This window comes from Tribolium madens, unplaced genomic scaffold (genome assembly GCF_015345945.1).
Source record: "Tribolium madens isolate multiple individuals breed KSU strain unplaced genomic scaffold, Tmad_KSU_1.1 Scaffold_71;HRSCAF=194;Tcas5.2_LG6, whole genome shotgun sequence".
NCBI lineage: Eukaryota > Metazoa > Arthropoda > Insecta > Coleoptera > Tenebrionidae > Tribolium > Tribolium madens.
In genome coordinates this window covers 212,048-233,146 of record NW_025401041.1, presented here as the reverse complement: position 1 = coordinate 233,146, position 21,099 = coordinate 212,048, and the positions used below count along the sequence as shown (strand labels likewise).

Below are 21,099 nucleotides of genomic sequence, written 5' to 3'. Positions count from 1 at the left end.
TTGATGGGCTGGGAATTTAAGTAATCTTACATAAATTACTTACCAAGGGATGCAATGGCATATTTCCCGACCTGTCAATGGTTACGCATCGGTATATTGGTGTAGTGATTGTGTATTAAACTGTATTAAAATGAGTCAAACAAATAATAGTTGTTCTAAGGTGACAAATTTTAATGTGACATTGTGTATAATGTAGATAATGAAAGTTATTTTCTTAAGTCTAGTATGTTTTCTTTGCAATGTTGGAATGTGCATTTTAATAATTTATTGTAATATGATATCTGCATTCTATTGTAATAAAAGTAACCATTTTATTTAAGCATTTTTAGATAGTGTTTAAGTTCTTTGAAACTTTATTTTTAATTATTGAAAAATTCAAGTAATAATCGGAAGATCAATATAAAGCTCAGTGTTTATGACAGATTGATTCATGTTTTTCATTTGTTCTAACATTTTGACGTTTATTATGATACATTGTTACATTGCACCTTTATTCTTACCACACCTTTTCTAGAAAGCGATATGATTCTTCGAAGAGTTGGTTAATCTTTTTGACATACATTTTTGATAACTACATAAACATATAATTTGAGAATGGATTTTTTTTATTTATGGAACATGTAAATAACGCATAATAATAAAAAATGAAATTTACGCACAACGGAAGGTGATACGTCATTTTTATTGCTTGGTAATTGTTATTCAATTCAGACATATCCGTCCGCAATATAAACCTGTTATCTCTCAAATTAAAAAAAAAGTGTTTGACACATTTCGAAAATTTTATTTTTATTTTATTTTGATTTTAATGTGATTGATCTATTGACACATGTATCAGGGTACGTTAACATCCCTAATTACGAATTTGATAAGAAAAATTCTCCATCACGTACAGATTTTAAGTTACAGGAAAATAGTTTTCTCAGATTTTATCCTAAAAATTCTTTATTTCAATTAGAAATTAATTAAATAGACGACGAAAGAACTTAATTTATTCACTAAACAAGAACATTGTTGAAAGGTGTATAAGATTCTAACATAAATCTGTAGTAGATGAGTTTTTTGCAAAAGCTGACTTTTGTAGGGTGTTTGAACTTCCCTTATCAGGAACCAGCAGTAATCCCCCATCATAGCTGGATCGCATCTCCCTTGGTACCTCTTTTCCATCGTCAATATATACTGGTGGAACCTATCCCCTTGCTCGCACCCAAATTTGGGGGAAAAAAATTTAAATGAGAATGGAGAAAATGAATTTTAAGTGTTTCGTTTTTCGCCGATTTTGTCGAACATAATTACATATGATATCTTAAAATACCTAACTTTAAAATCTGACGTGCTATGGAATTTTCTTTATTATTTTTGAGTTTAGCACATGAATTGAACAAAAAATAACTGTTTTCTTCTCAGTCACAAAATGCTTGTTGGCTACTGTAATTTTTCCAACAGAAATAAATAGAGTCAAAGTGCAAAATTTAAACCCTCATAATTACGAAATTCTTATAGATCCAATTTTTGTAACATTTTTTTCTATGTTCCTAGCATCTTATCTTATTTGTCATTCGCTTCTTTATTGGGTCAAGTTTTCTTTTAATAACTACATTATTTTTTCAGCCCCCAAATTGGACGTGGACAATTTGGAAAACGGTTATCACGGCCTTGTCAAAGAGAACGAGACGTTGGTCGAAGTGACGCCGGCGATACGCGCCATCGGCGAACAAGTTTGCAGTTTTCGCATCGTAAACAAACACCATGGAGAGGCTCCTTTTGAGATTGTCTCGAAAGAAGACGGCTATGCCGAACTCAGGGCAAGGAGGGTGCTCAACTGCGAGAAAAGGAGGAACTACAAGTTCGACATAGCCGCCGTTGGCTGTAACGGCAAGCAGAGCGTCAGGTAAGAAAACTGAAACAAAGACAAGTATGGAAAAAAAAGGTTAATTGCGTAACTTGACTTGATGATGTATGAATGTAAGTCGGCCTTGGGGAAAAAAAATTAATTGGGATGTTACGTAAAGATGAAGGGTGGTTTCACACGTGCCGGGAAATGTGATCTGGATAATGTGAAAAGGTTTCAAATGATCTAATATTTAATTTTTTCAAATTCTATAATCAAATTGATCAAAAATATGAAGTTGTAGGAGTACGCAAGGTCTGTCAGAACTTGCACCCCAAAGAAAAATTTCAAGTAAGATAAGATACCAGCAACATAGTAATTGTACATTTGTAATATTGGTTGCCTATGCCTAGACTAACGGCTAATCGTAATAGTCATAGTTACATTGAAGTTGACCCGTTTTTTTTTTAGTACATATACATAGGGCTATGTTGTATACTAATAAAAAAATGTCTCTGTATATTTTCTAAAAGATTTTCTTGCATTTGTTAGCTTATCATATATCGTGGCGACTAAAAGAATACATTTATTCAGAGATATTTTTTCAGAAAACTTAATTATCTACAATTCTCTTTTTTATAAATCTTCGCAACGAGTTGTCTTTATATTTGCGAACACATGCAAAAGAAGTCAACGAGCTAATGCAGTATAATAAGACGTTAGCACTATTTAGAAGCTTTTTTTAGAAAAAAAAATGGTGTTTGCAGCAAATACAGTCTCAAATTAAATCGTTTAAAGTTTGTATTTATCGATCTCGAAAAATAGATTGGGATATTATCTATTAACTACTAGAAAATCTTGAAGAATTTGTAGTTTTTATATAACGAAGCCACACAACGTGGGGCTAAGATTCCAGTTGAATTTAATTTTTTTACAAAAAGAATTCAAAAAAGTTTTTTTTGATTTTCATTGTTGTGCCATCTCTCTTATTAATTGGCTTTTAATCTAGTTGTTGAAGTTAAATTAAAATCTTGCCGACTTTCTCACATCTGTTTTAAGTTTTTACCATTTATGAAACTTCTAAGTTTTGAGGTTGTGGTGTTAAACCACCATTCAAAGAAATTTATTCTTGGAGTTATGAAGTCATTATATGCTTGTAGATTTGTAAGTATATTTTTCAACGAGTATATGTATAGTGAATACTATTATTCACAAGGTGAAGTTGAACCTGAGTATGCGACTAGAATACTATGCTTTATCTACGACTAAACATTCTCGATTTTTGATATGGACAAAGTTGACGTTTTGGAAGTTGACGTTTTAATTAATAAAAATATCAAATTGCGTTCAGACAGTAAGCTATACAAGGAAGAGTCGTGGAACATGAATTTATATTTCTCGGAGTGTAATTTGAACTAAATTTTGTGTATGGATACGTCCATAATATGTAATATTATTTAACAGTCGCAACCAAATACATTTTTTTATATAGGCTGTCCCAACTAAAACTTGCACTCCCTAAAATCTCCGATTTCGTCCAAGTTTGGAAAAAATGGTGAAACAGAGGTCAATTTTAACTTAAAGGGGGACCAAATTTTATCAAAGTTTCAAAGTTATTTTTGCTTCCCTCCAACGCCCAGAGCCACTTCTTTAAAAAATTTAAACAGGGTGTGTCAGGACTCACACCCTAAAGAAAACATTTAAGTAAGATAAGGTACCAGGAATATGGACAAAAATGTTTAAAATACTTTATTTTTCAAAAAAAATTGACATTTATTTTTTGACATTTGACATTTTTTTATGTCTATTTAATGATGCTCATGATCTTGTGATGTTTTTTTAAATTATTTAGTAAAGGTACAAAAATTTTGAGCATAAAATCCATAAATAACATTAAAAACAGTTCCAATTTTGGATACAGCTTCCTTGTTTCCTCTGCTAATAGCAAAAAAACTTGGGAAATTATTTTTTCAACAGAAATAAATAGTCAAAGTGCAAAATTTAAACTCTCACAACTTACAGGGTGATTTACGAGGAATGAAGAGCCTGACCAAATTCTCGATGCAACCAACATTACATTTTCATAGGTCAGGTAGATTTGAATTTTTTTTAATAAATATGAAATATATAAATATAAATAAATAATATAATAGATAGCGAGCACACTTACAAGTTGTCAGTTTTTACATTAAAATAATGAAAAACAGAAGTAATTAAAATACCAACACAATAATGGGTATATTAAAATACGAATTACGGAAGGCACTCATTCGAGTTTCATCCAGTGGTACCCTTTGCTTTGATAACTAAACAAGAACCCAATTTTCTAAAAACTAACCTGATTGTGTCAGAAGATGCTTTTTCTTTCGGGATATCATTGGACATCACATAGGAAACAAGAGATGCATTTTTCAAACATTCTCCGTAAGCTAAAATCATGTCAGTTTTTTCATCATTGGAGTAAGTCCACATTTTGCTCAGTTTATAATAAATTTGTAACGTTTATCAAAAATGACAATGACGATGATTGATGATAATAATAGGCATCATGGATTCAATTTATAATTTTTTTAAAGTGTCCCAAAGCAACTTGCGAAAGTGTAATGATGGTTGCATCAAGAATTTGGTCAAGCTCATTATTCCTCGTGAATCACCCCGTATTTCAATTTTTTTGGTATTTTACCTTTTTTTTCTGGGGCGCGAGTTCTGGCGCATTCTGTAGCAAGAGAGGTTGAGTGACACATCATTTTGAAGTTGATTTCATTGTCTATGCAACCATGGTTTTTTCAGTTTTGAACGATTTTTTTTAGGTTACGGTGAGAGGAAACAAAAGTGGTTATGTAAAAACAATTCAAATTCCAGGAATATACCGCTCAAAATATCCTCATAATAATGTGTCACTCGACCCCTTTTACTATTAATTTTTTTTGTTAATATTGAGCTATTTCAGCATTTTTTTCAAACTAGGGCGCAATTTTTAGTTGTGACACACTGTATAAGAAAAAACCTAATATGTGAAAATTGTGAAAAACATTTCCTTGATTTATCTATGTTTCTTTAAGCGGCTTCTGATATTACAGAAATTGCATCTTGCACTGCATCTAAAAAAAGAGCAAAATTCTTGTTCTGCTTCGTTTAATAAAAGAGATGATATTGTTGATTTTAGTTTACTTTTTTTCAATTTAATAAAGTTTCATTTCTTGTTTATTATGTCTTCACATTTGCAAGAAAAGTTATCCAGTTCCAAAACAAGCAAAATATCAAATGTGGTTTTCCAACTTTCGGGTGATTTTTTTTCTTATTGGCACGTTAAAAGCGGTAAAGTTTTAACGAGCAACACCGGACGAAATTATTTCCAGAGAATCCCACTTAACGGTCATTAATTTCCGAAAATATCGATGTTATTCTGGTGTCGTATTTTCTTTCGTGTATAATAACGAGATGAGAAAGAACGACGTGTGGGCACCTTTAAGTGACTAATAACAGAAAATGCACCAACTCGTCCCAGTTTATCTTATTAATGTCAAGTTCTGTGCTGAAATTTGTCCAAACTATGAGTCAGTCGTGTTTTTAAATGTGTCGTCTACTTTATTTAAAAAAAGTAACGAGGTCAAGCAACTAGAAAATGGTACAACAGTAGCGTACATGAGAGGGTAGTTTAAAACGCGAAAAAATATGGAGATATAAGACCTGTCGGGGGGTTTTATGACCGTGTTGCGGGCTGTTCACTGTAAATTACAACCTTTGTTCTTAAGGGTGGGGTAACTTCAATTGAAGCAAAAGTATTTTTTTATTTGAAAAGTAAATGATTAGGACGTTTCGCAAGGGTTTGTTTATTTAGGCTGCGGTCTATTTTTGTTATATATTTATAAAATAAACGAAAAACAGGTGAATTATTTAAAATCTTTCAAAATATGTTTTCTTGTTTTAAATAAATTTTACTGACTAATCGTGAAACTACAAAGTTGAAAATTACGAAAGTTGGGAATTTACACAAAGTGAAATTAATCTTCTACATCTAGTTTGTACAAACAGTGTTTCTGATTGTTACCAAACTATAATTTTATTGCCTTTAAACAGCTTCTGAAGAAGAAGAGGAAGTTATACTTTGTTACAACATTCCACTTAAAAAAAGACTTCTTTTTTTAAAGTGCACAGACAACCCTTTTAAGGAGTCAATTTACATTAAAAGGAGTAGAGTTAGGGGTTAATTGTATAATAAAACGATATTTTTTCAAAGAAAATTTTATTTTTAATAAAATAATTCAAATCAAGTTAAAACTTTCTTACTGACTAATTTTGTACCATTATCATCACGATTTCCAATCATGAAGGAACAAAACTTGGAGATTTATTGAAACTGCATTTAATTTTCATTTGTTCCAGTTGTTGGAAAAGTTTAATTTGACAAGTTTGTACTCAGGATTTTATCTAATTTCATTTCACCTATAAAAGCGTTATTTTGTTAAGTCGATAACGTTGCAATTAAATTTTGTTCATTTTGTCACCACGTAAAGAAGTCAATTTGTAGCGAAAAGTTTAAAATTCCAAATGATGTTACTTAATTATAAGTTTTTTTTATTTGTGAAGTTTTCCATTATAATTTCCCGATGAAATGCAGTTCGGGGTAACTATCGACTTTTGAAAATAACCTCGTCATGGGGTCAATTCAGGTCAGATCTGCTGCAATAAGTATCAGGAGTATTGAAAGAAATCCAAGATTTTACTAGCATGAATATTATAAAAAATATGTATTTCCGTATTGTGTGATACCGAAAAAGCGACTTAAACAATTAATTATTTGTCAAAAGAAGTGTTTTTTTTTGTTAAAATTATTTTATAGATGCATTTCATTAAAACTTTAAAAATTTGTCAGATATCATGAATTGATAATGTTGACATTTAAAGATGTATTAACGTCAACTTATTTCCATTTTAATGAATTATTTGAAATGGGAGTACATCTTTATTATTACATTTAACAATAAATTAGTTCAATTTTTTTTATTTGGTTGAAAATTATCTAAATAATATTTATTTATTGTAAGAGTGTGTTAGATAGCGTTTTATCCACGCAAGAATGTTTAACCGCGAGAACGTCAGTTTGAGCGCTTAATTTTCTTAAGTGGATAAAACGCGACTAACACACCACTGCAATATAACGTTTTATCCACAATCACAGGCCCAAATTATTCCAAACTTATTTAAAAATTAAAGTGACATTTAAACGTCACGCCAAATGTGCTTTCGGTTAAACGTAGTAAGCTGTTACGCGGTGCGCTGGTTACTAACAGTGGAATAAAGTAACTTTATTCCACTAGTGGATAAAGTGGTACTTTATACGCATCTATAGTGTGGAATAAAGTCTCTTTATAGAGTGGTTGTGGATAAAATGTTTTTTTCTTCAAGTTTTAATAATTAATAATTAATTACATACAAAGTGATTTGTCTAGTCGCAATTGTAAATTGTAATTTTTTTCGGTTTTTGACTGAGTGTATTTTTTTCAATGTTATGAATTTATGACAAAGAATCATCGTATCATAAAAGGGTTACGTATTATGATTTTTGTGTATTAAAGTTGTGTTACCAACACTACGTTTTAAAAAAAGAAAAATTCATTTTGAAAGTTTCAGGGGATTTCTTTTGTTCATTTCTAATACATACACATATTTCGATTTTAACAAAAAAGAAATAATGTTTCGTAAAAATTCTAGGTTTTGGTATCCATATTATGTAATAGTATATTACAACTAAGATTTGAACTATTTCATTATTTCGAGGATTTATTTAGGTTATTGGACTGAGACTTGAAATTCGCACCATGGTTTGTATGTGCTATTTTGTTCATAGTCACATTGGTTTAAATTTATTATTCTAACAAATTTGAATGATGTATTGACGTAGTTGCCATGCAAACAAATTGAGTTTTTGACACTAAAGGTTCATAACGTTGGTAATTCTTCATAAATCACTTCCAAACCAAGGCAATTAAAAATTAAAATGTGGAAACGTTGAATTCGTATTTGAGTTTTAAATTAACTCATTTTGTACTACATACCAGGTGAATAAAAAGTATGGAACCAAGCGTTTTTTGTATAAAGTAATTACTTTACGAAAAAAAAAAAATTTGTGCAGTCTAAGGAACTATAAAAATGTGATCGTTTTTTAAGGATAAAATTTTTCGAAATTATTTTGTTTTCGAGTTTTGCAAAAAAAAGATAAATTCAATTAAACTTGTCTTAGATCAATATTTTAATTTTTATAAAATAATTTTTTGACATCTAGTTAACATACAAACTGTCATCCGACATACGCTTACTTGATAGACGGACTTTTTGATCGCCTTGTAATATTTATAACTAAGTAATCAAACAAATTCGTAAGTGACGGCGTCAATTAAACTCCCAATTACCATAAAATATCACACTGCCGCCAACATGGAATTTTCTATTCCTACAAATACCGAACCAATAAACACCTTTTAAATTAATACAGATTGTAACGTACATTTTTCTCGTTTATTTTTTTACGTGTGTTTCATTTTCTCGATCGTGAAATGAATTTAAAAAACTCTGACACCGATTAAATTTTTTAACACTCCCCAGCCAATTCCATCCAAATATCCTCGAACCACACAAACACAAACTGCAACTCGATCCGCTATCAAAAAACGATAATCCCAAAACGTTACCGCGTCATAACCTCCGGTTATAACAGGTGCGGTTTACGTAAGGACTTAAAATCGCCGGTGACAGATGGGGCCCTGACGCAACAACCTCTCGAAGAAATTTTCATTCGACTCGATGTAATCTTTTTTGATTAGGTTTTTAATATTAACATGTCGCAGAAGCCTGTTTTTTTTTCTAAGGAGGTGGTGAGCCGTTTGCTCATTTTTTATTTTACTTGCTTGTAGTTAACTTTTTGTGTTTTTTGACGTTTTCTTATTATGCCTTCGTGCGATCATTAATTATTTCGTTTCACGGTCTATGCGAAAAAATCTATAACACAATGGTACAAAGCGACATTCTTAAATCATTAATTATGACGTAACGAAATGGTGTTAATGGGTGTTTTTATAATATCGATTTCGGCGCGGGTTTATGATCCCAGCGATGCTGAAATGTAATTTGTGAAAATTTGTTTGGCGTTAAGTAATTTAGTGTTTGTTTGTTTGTGCTTTCGGATTCGTCGCTTAATACCTAGCTAATTGAATTTGTGATAAACAAAACGAAGTAGTGAATCGCTTTGTATATTTTCTATCACTTTGCGTTTTTCACCTGTTCACGGTCGCCGTTTGTTTATTTTTAATACAAGGTGTATTACTGGTTGCAGCGAGAAAAGTCAAGGCTGAATTTAAAAGGTGAGCTGATGATAGATGAGGTCTGTAAATTACAAAAATGTGTCATTTGGACCGCTATTGATCGGTTGTTGCATACATTTTTTAGACATATGGGTTTTGTTATGTTTTTAGGGTTCGCGGGATTATTTAAAACTGTAAAGGAAAATTAAATTATGAAACGTTTTCCATGTCAGGCTTTATTATTTTAAGGTTGAGGTTTTGAATCACATTTTGTTGGTGGATGTTTAATTTTAACCAAGGAGAAAAAGGGAAAACAGTGAGCTACTTTGACAGTGGCGTAACATATCAAAGGTGATAAAATATTTTTTAATTTTTTAATACGTTTGTTATTTAGTTAACCATAGGTACATTATGTTACTCATAATTCACACTTATCATAAGTCCCAGTTCTGTCAATATTATTATTGGTTGCCAGGGTTACACCTGTGACTTATCACCATAAGTCACAGATCTGTCATTATAACAAATATAAATTTGATAAGTAGAAAGTGTTTTATTCAAAAAGATCCTAGATAAAATGTTGTATTCTACTCACATATAATGGCTGTTATTGACGAAGACGAAGTTTTTTAATCACCTTAGTGAATAATTGCCATCATTATATGCTCGTAGAATAATAAACTATTATTTTTATTCACAATCACTATAATAATGTGCCAATTATTCCTAACCTATTGGAGATCGACAAATGATTGCCATCGTTCCGAGCCCATCAAATCCCAAAAACAAAATTTGTTAGAAAAACAGATATTTTCTTTTTTAAACACAATGTGATTGTTAATAAAATAGCATACAAACCTTGGTAGGAATTCATTTACTCATCTGGTTATATCTAACCTCGAGGTCACGTTTCTCGGTCAGCTAATATGATACTTTGGTGTAATTAATTATTTCTTAACTCGGTTGTAATATACTATTAATTAAATATCAGAATATTACGTTTCTCGGTGTCCCAAGCTAAAACACAGTATCTACTTTTTAATTAGGTACCTAATGTTTTACTGGACCCAAATATGACAGTTCTTCCGAATGATTGCTCTCCACACATAGTGTTTAACCTAAAAATATCGTTTTGTTAAAGGCAATTTAAGACATGGGTGAAAAAGTCTTTAAAACATAATAAAAAATTTATAGTGTAAGATACTGCGTTTCTGATTAGTTTGTTTTTTATTTTTACAAAATTTTAATCTAAGATTAAAATAAAGTAAATACAATTTCAAGCAATTTCCAGTACAGAAGCAATTAATTAATAATAGTACAGATAAAGGGTGCCCCAATGGGAGATGAATTTTTCAAAAAATTGATTAAAGATTATATTTTTAAATAAAGTTCGAACATTACTATTACACATGGAATACAATTTCTGTCAAATGTTCGCCTCTGCTTCTTTGGTAGGAAAGCATTCTTTTACGCAAGTTTTGGTTATTTTCACATAACGAACGAAAGATAAAATGAGACAAAAAAGACAAAATGTTATTTTGGGACGGTGTCGGCTTCATCGCTTTTCACGTTTTTTTTTTTTGAAAAAACCACAGAAATTACGTCTTAATTCTATTCCTTGGTTCAAGTAGTTTGAACTAATTTGATTCCAAATGAAATTTTAATAATTTTAGTAAAAAAAGTTTTAATGTAATTCAAATTTATGCCGATTGCCTAAACATGTTTCTACGACGGTAATTTATATTTTTTTTTACAATTGGGGAAGCAACTTTGTTACCCTTGTTAGAACTCTTTCAATTCTAAAAGAAAACGACCATAGCAGATATAAACTAACTAAAAGCTCGATTAACAGTTCTTGTTTATATTGTTGTGTAAATTTATGTTGTTATTATCAAATTATAAAAAAATATAGTATTTCACACTTATTTGAGTTATTTCTTCTTAAAAAATGAAGTACAAGCTACCGTTTCTTAGGTATTTTGGTTTTACACTGGGAAAAGGACTTTTGTGCTCTAGTTAGTGTTTTTGACAAAACAATTTTGTTTGTTAATTTTAAACCAATTATTAATGAGTACGTTTTTAAATGAAAGTAAGCATGAAAATAATCCAAAATATGTAAAAAAACTTATTAAAAAAATTTGGTGTGAACATCACACGACTTTCCTTATCCTACTCATTTGGAAAACATCTTTACGCCAATAATTTAGTGTTGGAAATCCTAGTAGCAAACCTAACGTTTGCGTTAGTGCCACCTGCCGGATTACACGCGAAATAGATCATAGTTGTCGCTGGTTCAAGTCTGGGGTGCTTTTTTTTTAGTTCGGTACCCATTAATATTTTTATTTTATCACATTTTACTGTTTAAGGTATGTTTCATGATTCTAAATAATTTTTATCTCTATGAACCGTGAAATTTTGCGGCCGCTTTACGGCAGATTTTTGGTCTTTGCGGCCGAACGGTACGACCGATTTTTACCAATTGTTTCGTGCTGCGTCCCCTTCCTACAAGTAACTTACATTTTAAGTTTCTAGCTTTTATAGTTCTCGAGATATGCTGTTTACAGACAGACAGACGGACACACAGGATAAGGATAGTAAAAATTGTTAGGACAGCCGTCCTGGAATTACCTAGTTTTATCTTGTTTGTGTTAATCATTTTATCTTATTTTTATAAATATGGTTATTAATGAAAAGTCATGCAATAATAATTTGACCGATTAGAGATTTATGGTTAATAAAACTATTAAAGTAATAAAATATTCTTTGGGGAAAACCGTTTTAATTATACGAATTAATTGTTTTGTAAAAAATGAAACAAATTAAAATTAATAGGAAACTTCCCATAAACACAACAAACAAGTAAAATAGAAGAGCTTTAACTCTTTTCCTTGTTCGGGAATTACCCACATCTGCGTCGTCCATTTCTATAGAGTGTACGTTTTCATACTCGATCATGTCTAAGGAGGAAAAAACACATGATTATTATTCAATAGCATTGAAAACATAGTCACAAATTTACCCACAAACGTCACCCACAAAACCGCAACAATTTATTTATTGAATATGTTTTTTGTTGTTTACAGTGCCACCGTTCACATCACAGTCTCTGATGTGAACGAATACGCACCGACTTTCTCCGAACCGAGCTACGTAAGACAAGTCGATGAAGGACGAATCTACAGCGAGATTGTCCGTGTGGAAGCCACTGATCGTGATTGTACGCCGAAATTCGGCGACGTTTGCAAATATGAGATACTCACTTCGGATCAGCCGTTTGTCATCGACATGGATGGAGTTATTCGGAATACAGAGCCATTGGATTATGAGAGGTCGCATAATCACATACTCAGCGTCGTGGCTTACGACTGTGGTGGGTGTTCAAATTAAAAAAAAAATCCATTAATTCCTATAATTCCAACATAATTCCTGTAATTTCAAATTAATTTCCGTAATTCCAAAATAATTCCTGTAATTCCGAATTAAATAGTTACAAGAAAAAGACTTTCCGGACAGCCTGTATAAGTGTTCCTTGCGCAGCACGCTCAAGTACAGCTGCGTCATCAATATGGTACTTTAAATCACTCTTATAATTCTAAAAAGAATTACAGCTATTCCAAAAAGAATTCCAGTAATTCTAAAATAAATTCCAGCAATTCCAAAAAAAAAAAACAGTAATACAGGTATAATTCCAGTAATTCTCAAGTAATTCTAGTAATTCTCAAGTAATTCCAGTAATTCCAAACAATCCGAAGATAATTTCAAACAATTCCAGGCAATTTCCGATTAAATTCCAAAAATTTGTACAACTAATTCTAGAGTGAACGGCTCCTCGGTTCAAGTTTGTTTTCTTTTTTAGGTGACCGGTCGCCAATAAGATTATTGGGTTAATAAAATTATTATGGGGGGGCAATATGATTATTTTATATAGGAAGTGTCAGAACTCGCACCCCCAGAGAAAAATAAAGTAAGATAAGATACCAGGAGCCTGAAAAAAATTCTATCTGTTTTGACATTTATTTTTTAAAATTTGACATTTTTGGATGTCTGTTTAATGATACTGATGATTTTGTATATACAGTGTGTTTCACATAATTTTACGAGGGCTGCGCCTGCAAGATGCAATCAATAATACATATTCCGATAGGAACTCGATTACAAATTTTGAAAAATTGGATAATCTCCTCTAGTTTGTTCACCCTTTCAAAAATTACAACGTTTTTAGTTAGTTAGTGATTAAGATAAATAAACTAGAATCATATTCATGTCATCTCTTGACAGAAGAAATGAAAATTGTTTCTGAAAAACTGCAGTTTATCACTATTAATGAAACAGTGATTAGTTTGACAACTACTGTCAAGGATTTCCAAAAATTAAATAATTAAATGTGTGTTTTTGTATCTAGTGTTTTATGACTTTTGTATATTTGGGTGCGTACATCAGGCGCACTCCTCGTAAAGTTATGTGAAACACCCTGTATTTTTTTTTATAAGTTCTTAGTAAACTTGCAAAAATTTTCCCAATAAAAGCCACAAATAACATTAAATGTAGGATGCAGCTTCCTTTTTTCCTCTTCTAATATAGTAGCAAAAAGCTTGGAAAAATATTTTTCCAACAGAAATAGAGTCAAAGTGCAAAATTTAAACTCTCATAACTTTGATATTTTTATAGATAGAATTTTTTAACATGTTTTCAATGTTCCTGGTATCGACATTTTTCTCTGGGGCCCGAGTTCTGGCGTACCCTGTATACACCATTTCTTTCTATCCTCGATGTATTCGATTATAATATTGTTGTTATTGCCAAACAAATTAACAATACTGTGTACTAAGTTACAATAATAAAAAATTAGAAAGATAATGCTTATAAAATGTAAAAAACACAATTTTGTAATTGGATGTTTGATGTTCATTAGTTTGAGTTACGTTCATTTTACATTTTTAGGTCAAATAATTCTTCCTTGTTTTAAGGTGACAATTGGAAATTGCCATCGTTGAATTGGCATGTTTTATTGCAAACAACTAGAAAATAAATACAAATATAAAGTTTTATTGGTAAAAATTACTGTCGCAATATTATGGAGGTTGCCACAAATCAAATAAAACATTATTGTTTCACTGTAATAAAGTATTTGTTTAAAAGACCATTAATTTATTTTTGATTTTTATTATTTATATCAAAGAGTACTTGATAACGTTATTTCATAAATAAGAGCTTAATATGAATACAATTATTAATAATATCACAGGCAGATTAAAAAAACTTCTGGTGTATTGAACTATAATTTTAAGAGGATTTGCTTTATTTGAGACAAAATTATTTAAGGAAATGAAAGTATTTCTAAACTTATAAAAAAATAATCATTTTGGATCATGCCTTAACATTTTTCGCTTTGCGTAGTATAAACAATAGTTATTTATTATACAAGACGATAAAATTGAATTTTATCTTTGAGGGCAATTTAGCGTTGAAGCGTCAGCCGAGCCGCTAATATGCTCGAAAAGATAATGAAAATTTTATCGTCGTGTACAATACAAAATTTTATTCAATCCTCACTAATTTTGTAGTCAATTTGGTTGATATTTATAAATGTCAAAGTAAAATTCAACAATGAAATCTAATGTCAAAGATTGCTAGCAATTAACAACCGCACATATACAACAATGGATGTATTTTTTTATCATCTAGATTATAAAAGTTCATTTTAACATGAAGAAAAGAGTAGATAAAATTCAATTTTAACATAGAGGATTGAATAAAAAAAAAATTGAGTAGCCTAACGATATTGTAGGTAAGGACAAAAATAAATAATATGTTTGTAATTCATTTCCGTTGTTAATAGAACAAGAAGAAACAGTTTTTTGAGAGTTTTAAGAGTAATTGTACTGAAATTAATATTTTTATATGTTTAAATTTTTATACAGTAATTCTTTGGAATGATGAAAAAAGAAAAGCAAGATTTTTGAAATGATTTTTAAAAATTCTTTTGCTCTAAAAAACATTTGCAAAATTGAATCAAATGAAATTTTTATTTTCACTGTTTGGTGAATTTAAGTTTTCATGTGTAACTTATATTTTGTGATAAAATTGTTTTTTTTTTTAGTAATTAAATAAATGTTTTGTAGCCCATTTTTTTCTTGTAGCATTAGTAATAAGGCTTTCTAAATTATGAATTCCTCCTAAATATTCCCCTACCAGTGGTTACTGGTCAAACTTGGTCATGCACCATATTGTCTTAACATTAAAACAAAAGTATGCAATTACAAATTTCAATAATTTGAATTTATATTATCACTCTGCTGGTATATTTCACCTCAAATTAACATATTCTACAGGGTTGTCCAATATTTATTTCGTTTATACAGGGTATACAGGGTGTTAAAAAATATTGTAAAAATATTTCAGGAGGTAATGGTATAGACCAAAACAAACACAAAAGTCTTAATAAATATCGGTCTGCAAGGTAACGGTTTCGGGGATATCGAAGATTATTTGTTTTTTGAAACATTTATTTGCAATCTGTTCAAACAAAAAAGAGAGGCTTCTAGTAAAAATTCTAACAATTTTCACATTTTTTACTTTGCGGACCCATGTTTATTAAGACTTTGTTTATTTTAGTGTATACTATTACTTCTAAATAGTTCACAATCTTTTTTAACATCCTGTAAATCATATTTATGTTACTTAAAAAAATCTAATGCGAACACGATTGAACTTATTAATAACGATAAAATATATACAATAGGTACAACCTACGACACAATTCCATTTTAGAAACAGCGCCTAAAATGTAAAATTTGTAAAATAAAATATAGTTTTAGAAAATGTATTTAACCCGAGACACTTGGAAAACTAGGACATGAACAAAGTTCTTTTAAATAGTTTCACGTAATGTTTAGATAAAACAACTGAAAATTGACTACTCGGTCATGCAAATTTCATTTATTTAGTTTTATAACAGTTATAGTGAAATTGAATTGTTTAAATGCAAAAATAGTTATTTATTATACAAGACGATAAAGAAATTGTTTATCTACGAGTGACGAAGTCACGAGTAGACTTTTTCACGAGTAGATAAACAATTTTTATCGTCGTGTATAATATTTCGTTTTATTTTGTACTCACCTACCAGAATTTCTTGAATCTAAACAGTAAATAAAAATTACTTTATTTTAGTAGACGATAAAAGACTACTTTATCTACTGTCAGTTTGGTCGATATTTATGAATGTCAAAGTAAAATTCAACAATGAAATCTGATGTCAAAGATCGTTAGCAACCAACAACCGCAGATAAACAACAATGGATGTATTTTTTATCATCTAGGCGATAAAATTTCATTTTAACATGAAGAAAAGAGTAAATAAAATTCAATTTTAACGTAGAGGATTGAATAAAAGTAATTTTTATCTACTGTTCATATTTTATCAACTAATTTCAGTAGATAGGTAAACACGAATTTTAAATAATAACTTTTTTCTATACATACTGATGTTTGCGGAACATAAAAATGTTAGAAAAGGATAGATTAATACAAACGATAAATAAAGAGTTGACATAAATAATACTTAACACATATACATAGTTTAATATTTTTACAGGAATGCGTCAAAGTTTGCCTGTCATGGTCACCATCAAAGTCAACCGTGTCTGCAGACTCGGCTGGCGAGGACTGCCGGAAAGAGTCGATTACGCTCCTACCACCGGCAAACAGGAATTGTTCCCTTCGGCCAGCTTGGAATTGTGCGACGTTCCATGTAACGTGAGAGAATTACGAACGAGGGTTGATTTAGCCACCAGGTATGTAAACCAACGTTATTTTTGTTTACCATTCCAACACTATCGCTTTTTTTATAGACATATCGGTAAGGGTTGCGATCGTGACACGTACAGCGTCCAGTCTCAACGTAAATTATGCGGGGCTTCCCCGTCGGCTATTGATCTACTTCCGAGTCCAGGAGTCGGTGCCGAATGGACGAAACCGTTGATTTCCGACGAGGGACATGAATCGGATCAGATGTTCGAGTTTGACGGTTCTAGCACTGCCGTATCCATTCCGAATTCGGTTTTGGATCATAATCTGCCGTCTACGTTCACGATAGCCACTTGGATGAGACATGGACAACATAATGGACAGGACAAACGGGTCAAGGAACATATTTTGTGTTCGGCTGACGACCATAGTAAGTATTTGGGCGGTAGTGCATTAAAAAAAACTTACCACATGAGAATTTTTATAAAATAATACAGGATTATTAAGCTCAATTATTTGTTTTTGTAAAAAACTAACTATGAATAATGACATAATAAAAAAATACAATCGTTTTTCAGAAATATTTGAGTTTTGCAAAATTCATTGTTTTTGTAAATAGCAACTACTAAAATAAAAATCGACAGATTATGATTAAGGAGTTCCAACTATCTAAATACAACTCAATTTTTGTCAAAAATTGTATTAGTATTGTTATTAAAAAATGCTCAAAATTAAAAAATAAGTTTAGTCTTCAAAAAAAAAAAACGATCATATTTTGTATAGCACTAAGGGCAATTTAATTTTGTATTTTTTTTGCCTGCTTCAATGTAATATTTCAAACTTTTTTTGTTTTTATCTCTCAAAAAGACAAAAAAACGTAGTTTTTTGAATTTGTGGCTTGTTTTTACAAAATTTTGCAAAATAATTGTGTTTTTAGCTAAAAGAGCATTCGAAAAAACAAAAATAAGTTGTCATTTTCGACTCTGTTTAGTAATGTCTTGTAAAAAAAAAATTGACAAAATAGTCAAGTTAAAGCCTAAGAGTTAGATAAAAAATTTTAGTGATTTATTTTAGCACGCTATGGCAAACTCTTTTTTCAGTTTAAAAATCTGCTTGAGCTTTCGAAAAAGAAAAAAATTATATTATTTTCGGCCTAATTCTGTATTTTTTTTTTTGGCTTGCTTTTAACCAATTTTGCAAAATAATTGCGTTTTTAACTTGCTAAAAATGCAAAATTAAAGTAATTTTCGACTTAATATGTTGATTTTTCAGTCCGTTTTAGCGAAATCTCGCAAAAAAACTGAGATTGTGATTTTTTTTTAATCTCAAAAACGTGTTTAAACACTTGAAAAGGGCAAATTTGATTAATTTTTAGATTACTTTTAACGAAATTTTGCGAAATAATTGTGTTTCCAGCTGAAAAGGTATTCGAAAAAGACAAAAATTAATTGTCATTTTCGATTCTGCAAAGTAAAATCTTGTAAAAAAAACAAACAGAACTATTTTTAACCAATTTTCTGATATTTCAACTTTTTTGAATAAATTTAACGAAATAATCAAGTTGGTTGAAAATAAACCCCAAAATTTTGTAATAGCAAGGTAAAATAATTTATTCTAAAATAATTTATGAGGAGTATTATTTATTTTGCTCAATTTGAAAGTATGAAAGCAACTTGTTTATTTAAAAAGGCTTGATTTCACACTTTTCGTCTACCCTGTGTAGTACTTTTTGATGGTGTTGTTGTCCACATCCTCTTCATGCTTAATTTTTGAGTCATGTAGTGCTAAAGATTCAGTTTGTCTTCTCATTTTTAGAAAAAATAAAAATAATAGTGTTGTTTTATGATCGTTACATTTTTGTTTAGAAATGAATCGCCACCACTACGCTCTCTTCGTCCGCAATTGCCGCCTTATCCTCCTCCTCCGTCGCGACTTCTCCGAAGGCGATCTCAACATCTTCCGACCGGCCGAATGGCGTTGGAAAATCCCTCAAGTATGCGACGACCAATGGCACCATTACGCCGTCAATGTCCGTTTCCCCGATATTGAACTGTTCGTCGATGGCCAACTCTTCCGTTCCGAGAAGAAGAATCCGGAAGTTATCGACGATTGGCCACTTCATCCAACTAAAGGCATCAACACGACGTTGACAGTCGGCGCCTGCTGGCAGGGTTCCGACAACAAGATGAAGCACCATCTCAAGGGCTATCTTGCCGGTTTGAGCGTCCTCGTCGGTGAGACGGAAAAACCCGAAGTGTTGAGTTGTTTGCATCAGTGCAAGGAGAGTCTTCAAGTGCCAGCGATGGAATTACTGCAACCAGGAATGGAACTGTTAACGAATTCGGATCTAACGGAAGTTACAGTAGAGGGAGATAATCGTACGAATTTGGAAACTTTGGTGAGGAAGATCGGATATGCGAATAGTCGGGAGTTTCCGACGCCCGGAAGGAGGAATTTGAGGTTGACGACGACGGTTACTTGCGATAACGGCAAGACAGTTAAGGTGCCTGATGCGCAAACTTATGTTATGGTTTTGAGGCCGCAAACGCCATCGATTAATCTCAACGGGACAGGGAATATGGCGAGGAAGTATGAGGACTTTAGGATGGGGGTAAACATTTTTTTTTACTACATTTATTAGCATTAATTTTTATTTTATTATATGGCCCTTAAACGTTTTTAATTTTTTTTATGAAAACAATGTAAAACTGAAAAAATAAACCTCACATTAGAAGTATTGGGAGTTCGAATAATCGTATTTATTTGAAAATTGGTCCATAGCCATTATCTATTAGGGCCTACTGAATGAAAATATTTTCAAGAAGGCGGCACTTTCGAGTATACCGGAAGTCGGTCTCAACTTTCTTATTTTAAATGTAAAGCTATATTTTTACTGCGTCTTTGAATTAATCGGGTTAAAAATTTAGCTGTTTTCGAAATATTTGGAGTTTTTCAAAATTTTCTGAATCTTCACCTTCCACTTTAAAAATCGGTAACTCTGCCATTTTTTTAAATTTTGAATTCGTTTTTTTGGCATTTGGAAAATAAAGCTTAGATCTTTCTTCTGGTGTTTTCAATTTTAAAAACAAAATTAACAAACCCCAAAATCTTAAAGTTAATTTTGTAATAATTTAAATACTATTAACTCAATTTTTCCGAATGAAATACCTCAATTTTTATTTTACTAAATAGAAGAGAATTTAATTCTGCATCGATTTCCCTATACCTACATTTAATAATTTTCAAGTTATAGTGACTTATGGTGACCCGTTTTCGCATAGTTTGCCATGGAAATCAAAAATGTCAAAATTTTCTCTCAATTAAAGGTCAACAGTGAATTATTATTTGGCAAAGAGTGTCAAAATATGGAGAATGAAAGTTACTCGAACTTAGATTTAGTGAATTTATTTTGTGTTTATGGAGAGGGTAACAAAATTATGAGCAAAACATGATGTCGTTCATTAAACAAAAATAAGTTTTTCTCACTTGCTAGCTTTAAATAAATGCAAGTATAAACAACTGAAATTAAAATTCGTAGTTTGGACAATAAAATGCAAGAATAATAATAGATAATACTGGCTAATTGATAATTAATATAACTACGAGTAATACTATGTGATCATTTGTATTGTTAATTAGAGTAGGCTTTATTAGGTTTTTAATTTATATAAAAACGGTGATTATTATGAATTGAAGAATCAAATAAAAAGATTTCGAACGGTAATATTTAATTAGAATACATTTTTTCCTTCAGTTTGCACTAGTTTATCATTTATAAAGAAAAAAACCGCCTACTCTAATCATAAATTTAAATGATCCCATGGTAGAAATTATCAATAATAATTAACAATAATAAAATTTAGGAATATCAAAACATAATAAACACAAAAAAATAAAATTATTGTAATTATAACCAAATCAAACATGCTCAATGTGTTGTCCATTATTTTCAAGACATTTCATAATTCCCTGATGTCGTGGTAGAAGAGTCACATATAATTCTCTAAACGCTCTTGAAAATCTTCTTGTAACTCTCTCAACTAATTCTTCCCTGATCTGCATTGGGGTCGAATATACAAGATTTTTTATGTGGCCCCCCCATAAAAATCTAAGGGTGTTAAATCAGGAGATCTTGGAGACCATCGCTTGGAACCATACCGTCCAATCCAGCTGTCTTCAAATAATACTGCCAACTGTTGGCCTACTTCATATGTTAAA

At 30.8% G+C, this 21,099-nt stretch overlaps 1 protein-coding gene and 1 long non-coding RNA gene across 2 annotated transcripts in view; one reads left to right on the top strand and one right to left on the bottom strand.

The window, feature by feature from the left end:
• LOC123009331 (calsyntenin-1) overlaps positions 1–21,099 on the top strand; it is a 41,614-nt gene that overhangs the window by 12,121 nt on the left and 8,394 nt on the right. The window contains exons 2-6 of the mRNA XM_044405555.1: positions 1,612–1,891; positions 12,216–12,502; positions 16,730–16,928; positions 16,986–17,311; positions 18,747–19,492. Of these exons, the coding sequence (XP_044261490.1) occupies positions 1,612–1,891; positions 12,216–12,502; positions 16,730–16,928; positions 16,986–17,311; positions 18,747–19,492 (1,838 nt within the window). The remainder of the gene's footprint in view (positions 1–1,611; positions 1,892–12,215; positions 12,503–16,729; positions 16,929–16,985; positions 17,312–18,746; positions 19,493–21,099) is intronic.
• On the bottom strand, positions 11,895–12,278 carry LOC123009332. The gene is made up of 2 exons (XR_006413009.1): positions 12,152–12,278; positions 11,895–12,089 (listed from the first exon to the last, which is right to left on the bottom strand). It is a non-coding gene; the product is annotated as an uncharacterized LOC123009332 (long non-coding RNA).